At 46.8% G+C, this 8,348-nt stretch overlaps 1 protein-coding gene, 1 non-coding gene and 1 pseudogene across 5 annotated transcripts; all 3 read left to right on the forward strand.

Moving 5' to 3' along the window:
* Positions 1-3,281: 3,281 nt before the first annotated feature.
* Tmem107 (transmembrane protein 107) lies at positions 3,282-6,499 on the forward strand. 4 transcript variants are annotated; one of them, XM_021225752.2, is made up of 5 exons: positions 3,285-3,684; positions 3,866-3,933; positions 4,014-4,114; positions 5,214-5,268; positions 5,499-6,499. In XM_021225752.2, exons 1-5 carry the CDS (start codon positions 3,598-3,600, stop codon positions 5,566-5,568), a joined length of 381 nt encoding a protein of 126 aa, XP_021081411.1. In that variant the 5' UTR covers positions 3,285-3,597; the 3' UTR covers positions 5,569-6,499. The 4 variants fall into 4 exon arrangements, with proteins under 4 accessions (XP_040604875.1, XP_021081411.1, XP_012967015.1 ...); XM_013111561.3 differs by having other exon boundaries at positions 3,290-3,684; positions 5,214-5,289; XM_005067577.4 differs by having other exon boundaries at positions 3,316-3,684; positions 5,214-5,310.
* Positions 6,362-6,497, forward strand: LOC121141634. The gene has a single exon (XR_005878601.1). It is a non-coding gene; the product is annotated as a U8 small nucleolar RNA (small nucleolar RNA).
* A 1,409-nt stretch (positions 6,500-7,908) lies between the features above and the next one.
* LOC121141630 lies at positions 7,909-8,009 on the forward strand (annotated as a pseudogene).
* The last annotated feature ends 339 nt before the right edge of the window (positions 8,010-8,348 follow it).

Raw genomic sequence — 8,348 nt, forward strand, 5'->3', positions numbered from 1 at the left:
TCTTTCATATCTTCCCTCTCATCTTCTATTTAAAATCTATTTTCCATGTTGCAACCAGAGTATTACAAATCTAACTGTGTCTCGAACCATAGCTGCAGAAGCTGAGAGAATTTATCTCTTGTCTCCCCCTTCGGTAGACTTTAGAACCTCTGGCTTCCTCTCTGTCTGCCAGACACAGCCATTGCTCCTCCCTCTGTCTGGAATGCTGTTTCCCCAGATCTCCACCTGGCTGACTCCTGCCTGACCATAGATCTTGGGAAATCTTCAAAATCATGTCCTAGCTTTTTCTTACTCTTCATCCTCTCACTATCATATGCTATGATGCAGTTTCTTTGGCCTGGAAATAGTCCAACTTGTTCAACCTCACAAGTCACAGGCAGAGAGGAGACACGAACTCTTCCATTCCTTCATATTGTCTGTGCCCTAAACATGTTTGCATGTTTTATGCACTCTTAACTTCTATGATGGAGAATAAAAAACAAACAAACAGCAACAAAAAACGCTCATCTCTCATTATTAAAATTAAGGCATTGGTGGCGCACGCCTTTACTCCCAGCACTCGGGAGGCAGAGGCAGGCAGATTTCTGTGAGTTCGAGGCCAGCCTGGTCTACAGAGCAAGTTCCAGGACAGCCTCCAAAACAATACAGAGAAACCCTATCTCGAAAAACAAAAAAACAAAAAGTAAATAAATGTAGGTGGCAAACAAACACCTTTGACCCCAGCTCTCTCTAGAGTGATGGGATTAAAGCTGTGTGCTGATACACCTAGCAATTTATTTATTCATTTATTTAGGTTTTTCGAGACAGGTTTCTCTGTGTGACAGTCCTGACTGTCCTGGAACTCAGTAGACCAGGCTGGCCTAAAACTCACTGAGATATGGCTGCTTCTGCCTCCCCAGTGCTAGGAATAAAGGTGTGTGCCACCACTCACCACTGCCCAGCCTCGTGTGTGTGTGTGTGTGTGTGTGTGTGTGTGTGTGTGTGTGTGTGTGCTCCAAGAGAGCATTGAATCCCCTAGAACTGGAGTTACAAGAGGTTGTACAATATGGGTGATGAGTAACTAAATTTAGAGTATTATGTACTTTTTTTGTTTGTTTCTTTATTTTAAAGTCAGTGTTTCTCTGTGTTAACAGTCCTGTCTGTCCTGGAAGCTGCTTTGTAGACCAGGCTAGCTTCAAACTCACAGAAATCTGCCTGCCTCTGCCTCCTGAGTGCTGTGAATAAAGGCATGTGTTATGTGCTCTTAACTACTGAGCCATCTCTCCAATTTTTGTTGTCGTTGCTGTTTTTTTGGGGGTTTTGTTTTGTTTCGTTTTGTTTTACTGAGGCAGGATCTTACATAGTGCAGTGTGACCCAGAACTTAGTACATAACTGATATCTGACCCTCTTTCTTCCACCTCCAAAATACTGGGATTATAGGTGTTTGCTTCCCTACCCAGTTTAAGATTCGGGTTTTTTTGTTTTTTGTTTTTTCTTCGAGACAAGGTTTCTCTGTGTAGTTTTGTACACCAGGCTGGCCTCTAACTCACAGAGATCTACCTCTGCCTCCTGAGTGCTGGGATTAAAGGCAGTGGCTGGGCAAGATTCAGTTTCATATGAAAAAGTTATTTTATAGTTCCACTATATAGGAGCTTGAGGGGAGCTTAATAGTAAAACACTTGCTTAGCATGGCCCAGACCCTGATTTTGATTCTCAGTGTAGGACACACAAAAGTGTAAATATGTAAGGAGTTAAATAAATAGGAACCTTAATTCTACAAGTTTTATGTTTTAGAATGCTGTTCCGTGCATTAATGATAATACTGTAAGACTCAGAAGGGAGGGTAGGAGTATACCTTAGTGGATAGTGCTTACCTATACACAAGAGGTCTGGAATTTATCTCCAATTCAATGCTGAAAAAAATCAGAAATATTACACTTTTTTTTTTTTTTTTTTTTTTTTTGGTTTTTTCGAGACAGGGTTTCTCTGTGGCTTTGGAGGCTGTCCTGGAACTAGCTCTTGTAGACCAGGCTGGTCTCGAACTCACAAAGATCCGCCTGTCTCTGCCTCCCGAGTGCTGGAGAAATATTACACTTTTACAATGCTATTATCTAAGTTACAAACCCTATACAAAATTTTCCTAGTGTTCCACTATGGTCTTTTATAATAAAAGTGTGAGGAGGGTCCTTTTTAAATCTGGTTTGGGATCTCATGTGTGTGTGGGGAGAATCCTTTTACCTGGTTTGGGATCTCATGGGGGGGGGGAAGAGTCCTTTTACCTGGTTTGGGATCTCATGTCATGTCAGATTTGTCCCATTCATTCAGAAGAACTCCTTAGTCTATCTTTCATAACCTTTAAAATATTATGATTTTTTCACTCATTGGATTAGGAAAAGGAAACCCATTTATTACTTTAGGAAGACAAACATTTCTTCTCGGTTTTGACCAGTTACTTAAATTTAGGAATTATCTGTTTTCAAATCTCTCCTTTGATATTATTCGTGTTACCATTTTTAGTTATAACACCCACTACCTTGCAGGGCTTTTTTTTTTTTTTTTTTTTAATGTTTGCTACCTGTCTCCCTCCCTAGAATATAAACTGGAGGGAGGGACTTTAGTTTATATGCCAACGTACTCCGAGAGTCAAGCGCAGTGCCTGGCATTTGGGAGCCGCCGTCAATAAAGATTTGTTGAATAAATTAAATCAGAAACAGCTCTAAGCCTTGTCTTTTAGGCTGGCTATAGGCACAAGAAAAGGACTGGAGAGCTGCGAATGGGCTGGCTGGGAGGTCCGGTGATAATGGAACTCAATTGTGAACCGGGAAGGTGGTGAGAGCTTCCCAATGAGCAGCGATTTCATTCGAAGACCCGATCAGTCAGGTCGCCCTAGTAACAGGGTCTTGGTCTGTAACTGAGCGATGTCTGGGGCCTGACACCTCAAATGGAGCGTGAAACTGACGCCGGGTCAGCATTCCAGCCTGGGTTAAGCCTCCCAGGGACTCTAAGCTGTTCCAATCCATCGCTCCATTCCACACCCTTTCTGATCCCCTCGCTTCCGGAAGCACTCACCTCCCCCACATCCTATCCTAACCGCCCCAAGGCTGAGCGTTTCTGCACTGGACAAATCCCTCATCAAACTGAGACAAGTCTTCTGGGGAAAAATGAGAGTCATTCTTCGGGGTCTGGTCTGGGGAGGGGGGGTCCTTTGACAACCAGGGGTCGGGTGATGTGACGTGACTGCGGGACAAGTTCCGCACTTCCTCCCCTCCCTGTTAGTTCCCTCATCTCCTCGTGCCCAGAGAGTGGGAAGCAGAGGAGGGACGATTTGGTGGTTCCGGGTACACTCCCCGGTGGGTCCACTCCTTCGCACACACCAGGAGGTTGAGCATCCTTTAGGTACCCGGCCTACAGACGGCGGCCCAGGGCGAGGCGCTCTCGCGAGACTTCCGGAAACAGCTGCGCGGCGCCTGCGGGCGCAATTACCATGGTAACTGGGCGGCGCCTGAGCGCGCGGGAAGGAGGCTTAAACCGAGGGAGAGGTCCGGCCTGCTTGGTCCTGGACACTTGAGAAGTAACCAGCCTCAGACTGTCAGCCTCCGCTCTCGGTCCCCGAGGCCATGGGGCGGGTCTCCGGGCTCGTGCCCTCTCGGTTCCTGACGCTCTTGGCTCATCTAGTGGTTGTCATCACTTTATTCTGGTCCCGGGTAAGACTCGGGCGGGACGCGCGAGCCCTCCGTCCCCTCCCGTTCTCCTGGACTGGACCCGGCTCAGCTCCTCCACTGGCTCTTTCCGAGTCCGTTGCGCCCGGTCCCCGGCCCCTCCCCGACCTGTCCCCGCAGCCCTGTCCCTCTTTTGATTTTGCTTTCTTTCGGCCCGGCTCACCAGGAAAGCAACATCCAGGCTTGCCTGCCTCTCCAGTTCACCCCGGAGGAATATGAGAAGCAGGACATCCAGTGAGCTCTTGGGGCGGGGTGAGAGTGCAGGGGTCTACAAAGACTTCCGAAACCCTGATCAACCCCTTTGCTTTCTGCAGACTGGTGGCAGCGCTCTGTCTCACCCTGGGCCTCTTTGCGGTGGAGCTAGCTGGCTTCCTCTCAGGAGTTTCCATGTTCAACAGCACCCAGAGCCTCCTCTGTATCCTTTCAGCCTGCCCAGCGTTCCATCCATTCTTCCCGCCTCTTCAGACCTTTTGGGCACAAGTCTCTGCCCAGGTGGTAAACCGAACCACTCTAGGTGAGAGGTCTTAGTCACTGTGGGGATTAAATAGTCTTATAGCATTTGTTAAACCCTGTTAGGAACCAGGTTCTGGCATCCTCGGATGGGAGTAAGCCATTCTCCCCGATTGAGGGAGAGGGAGGTACATTATGCTGTAGAGTGTGCAAAATACAAAGCAGTATGAGAACTCAGAAGGAACCAGGAAAATGAAGCTCAAAGGTTTTTGATGGCCGGATGTGGGGCCATAGGCCTTTAATCCTAGCACTAGGGTGGCAGGAACAAGTGAATCTCTGAGTTGGAGGCCAGCCTGGTCTACAGAGTGAATTCCAGGACAGCCAGGGCTACACAGAGAAGCTGTCTCAAAAAAACAAAAACAGCCGGGCGTTGGTGGCGCACGCCTTTACTCCCAGCACTCGGGAGGCAGAGGCAGGCGGATCTCTGTGAGCTCGAGGCCAGCCTGGTCTACAGAGCAAGTTCCAGGACAGCCTCCAAAACAATACAGAGAAACCCTGTGTTGAAAAACCAAAATAAATAAATGAAAGGAGGAGGAGGAGCTCTTGATTTTTGACTGTGAACAAGGAGGACTCAGCACTGGAGAGAGCTCTGCAGTGTATCGGCCCTGTGGGTATTCTTGTGTGGCCTAGGGTATACGTGATATTAACCTCCCCGGATGTGTGCGGTGTTGCCCTAGATATGTAGAAGAGGTCTCTTCTGTTTGTTTTTTTGAGACAGGGTTTCTTTGCATAGCCTTGTCTGTTCTAGAATTGGCTTGTAGGCCAGGCTGGCCTTGAACTAATAGAGATCCTCCTGCCTCACCAAGTACTGGGGATTAAATTCGTGCACCACCACCTCCCGGCTGAGCTCTGGCCTCTTAAGAGTAACAGTCCACAAATTCAGAAGGCATGGCTGCCAACTCTGGCACTTGCTTCATAGGAAAGGAACAAGAGATGAACCCAGGTCCAGATACCAAAGGGGCCCATCCCTCCCTGTTACTTTCCTTGACTTCGCTGTGTTTAAGCCATCGCAGCGCACTGCAGCGCGTCTGTGGCCCTGTCTTTCTTCATATTCGAGCGGTGGGAATGTACCACATACTGGTACATCTTTGCTTTCTGCAGGTGCCGTAGCACCCGGTGTTTTAGAGCAGGGGTGGGGGTGGAAAGTCTATCCCAAATCTGGAGACCCCCCCCACACCTACACCTTTCTTGCCCCTGTGAAATCAGTATTGTCTAGAAGTTTCACAGGATTTGGAAGTTTGGGTATGTGGGTTGGAAGGAGCCCTGAACCCACCCCCTACATTTCACAGCGCCTTCCCAGCTGTCACTGAAACGACATTATTCATCGCTGTCTTCGGACTGAAAAAGAAACCTTTCTGATCACGACTCGGGCGTAGGGACCAAGGCTGGAAAAGTGATGAGCTTCCTCCCGTCGGTGGGAGAAGAAAGGCTTCAGTTTTCTCTCTCCCTGCCCTTGTGTCCCTCCCAACTACTTCTAAGCAGAGGATGGCAGTGTTGGGATAAGATCTCTCAAATCTTGGGTTATAATCTTATTAGAGCATTGTTAATAAAATGCATTTTATAATAAAAACTACGCTGAAGCCGGGCGTTGGTGGCGCACGCCTTTACTCCCAGCACTCGGGAGGCAGAGGCAGGCGGATCTCTGTGAGTTCGAGGCCAGCCTGGTCTACAGAGCTAGTTCCAGGACAGCCTCCAAAGCCACAGAGAAACCCTGTCTTGAAAAACCAAAAAAATAAAAATAAAAATAAATACTACGCAGATACTGTTTTTCAGAGGACGTCTGGGTGGGCCAAGAAGCTGGTGTAAATAAAGGCTTTTATTCTAGTCTTACTGTACATGAGGTGATCCTTCTATTTGGATTTTTACGGTACAAGAGAGACGGAAGTAAGTGGGCGGAGATATGTAAATAAGCACCGCACTTAGGCTTTCTAGTTTGCCGTATGTGAGCGAAGCATTCTGGGAGGATTGTATTCCTTCCTTTTTGGCGCCGAATGGAAAATAATTTATATTAAGTAATTTGCAAACAGATATTACTCTAGGGTTTCAAGAACCCTGAATCGTTCGGTTTGTGCTAAAAAACTGTCACATTCTCACCCTTGCTTTAACCGGAAATGTTTCTACCTAATGATGAATGGGCCAGTTGGGCTCTTTATCGTCAGGAGGTTAATCCTTACCTGTTCCTCCTTTTGGAGGGCAGATAGAAAATGATGATTGGAGCTTGCATGATTTGCTGATTAGCACTTCCGTGTAATCAGGACCTGACAACATCCTGATTGCTCCTCTCTGATTCTCTGACGATCACACTTATTTGTGCGTGCAAACTGACAGACTTCAGGAAACCTCAGGAAAATGTTTTTCCTTAGCTTGGCTGTACTGTATCTCAGTAACTGTTTTACTTGGCTGAGTTACTTGTCAGTAGCTATTCTGCTCGCAAACTTTCTATCTGCAGCAGGAAGTGGTTCTCCCAAGCTGGTTCCATGGTTGATGGGTGTTTAGGTGCGTACCGCCCCTACCCCCATTCGTGCTTTCCAAGGAGATGTTTCCTGATGACGCTGTAAACACAACCTAACCCTTACCATAGGCGAAACACTGTTAATAAGATGAGATATGACCCGTACTCAGCTTTGGGAATACAGAGGCAGGAAAGAAACTCTACCAGTACTCCCAGAACTGTTAATTTTGTACATTGTGGTACCTGCTGCCACCGAAAAGTTTTGGCTGGGCGGTGGTGGCACACGCCTTTAGTGCCAGCACTCGGGAGGCAGGCAGATCTCTGTGGTTTCGAGACCAACCTGGTCTACAAGAGTTAGTTCCAGGACAGCCCCAAAGCCACCGAGAAACCCTGTCTCAAAAAGCCAAAAAAAAATTGTTTCTTAGCAACGCTTAAAGTTATAATTTGAGAGTTACCAAAATACTATATGCCTCAGGTATTGCTAAGAAACAACTCTGAGACGTCTATACCCTTGCATATGTCATACTGAGCATGGGAAATTTTTGCTTTTTCAGGAACTTTGCTAACATGTTGCCAAATAAAACTATTATTTAAATTTAAATTTAAACAGTGAGAACTTGCAATTAAGTAGGTTATATTTACGCTGGAGGTAAGTGCATACTTGCTATGCTTGAGACCCTGGGTTGACATCCTCAGCATCAAAAACTTAAAGTAGCTAGGAATGGCGATGCACGCCCACAGTCCCAGCACTCAGTATGCAGTCAGGAGCACTGCGAGGTAAAGGTCAGCCTGGTCTGCATAGTGTGTTTCCAGCCACAGGACCTTGCTGCTCCTTGTAAGGATGGACAAGTTGGCCGAGCTCTGGGAGGTCAATGCTCGTTTCCTCCAGTATCAACACCATGGAGAGAGAGGGTGGTGGTTCTGCAGCTCAGGATGGAAGCAGAGCCCAACCTGAGAAGGTTCCCCAGGCAGCTGCAGGCTTGAAACAGTTCTGTCTGCCGAGTGCTCAGCGTTATCCTCTGCTCCTTTTTGTACAAGTCTTTCAAAGGTTTCTCAAAGCACTTTTATGAAGCAGTGGGTTTAAGAAAACTAAATGTGAAGCCTGTACAAAGCTTCCTGTAACACGTGTGCTATGAAACACATCCCTGCTTGTCAGTCAACTCATCACATCCAGCTCTCTGAGTTTGGATGGATTTGCTTCACAAGGCAATAACTACTTTACATACCCTGGCTGTAGTGTTTTATAAATGCTTACATCAGCAGCATGCATACAAAACTGGAAGTAGACAAGATTAACATGGCCCTGTGCAAGAATGACACACACACCTCTGAAGCAGTCTATGTTTTTGGTGATGGTTTCTTGTAATTTTAAGAGACTACATAGGGGAGGGAGATGGCAAAACTTGTATAAATTAAAAATATCGCCATTAAACATGAGCTGCACCCCCAAAATTTAAATAAAAATTAAAAAGAGGTAATAAGCCAGGCATTGGTGGGGCATGCCTTTACTCCCAGCACTCAGGAGGCAGAAGCAGGCAGATATTTGTGAGTTCGAGGCCAGCCTGGTCAACAGGAGTTCCAGGACAGCCTCCAAAACAATACAAAGAAACCCTGTCTCGAAAAACAAAAAAACAAACAAACAAAAAAGAGGTAATAGAAGCCTGGCATGCTGGTATACATCTTGATG

Source organism: Mesocricetus auratus, unplaced genomic scaffold (assembly GCF_017639785.1).
Source record: "Mesocricetus auratus isolate SY011 unplaced genomic scaffold, BCM_Maur_2.0 Super-Scaffold_100007, whole genome shotgun sequence".
Lineage (NCBI taxonomy): Eukaryota > Metazoa > Chordata > Mammalia > Rodentia > Cricetidae > Mesocricetus > Mesocricetus auratus.

Coding starts and splice junctions, on each gene's coding strand:
- Tmem107 (XM_005067577.4), top strand. CDS start 3,598: ATGGGGCGGGTCTCCGGGCTCGTGCCCTCTCGGTTCCTGACGCTCTTG. Junction 3,685..3,865: donor TCACTTTATTCTGGTCCCGG/GTAAGACTCGGG, acceptor CCGGCTCACCAG/GAAAGCAACATCCAGGCTTG. Junction 5,311..5,498: donor TACATCTTTGCTTTCTGCAG/GTGCCGTAGCAC, acceptor TACATTTCACAG/CGCCTTCCCAGCTGTCACTG.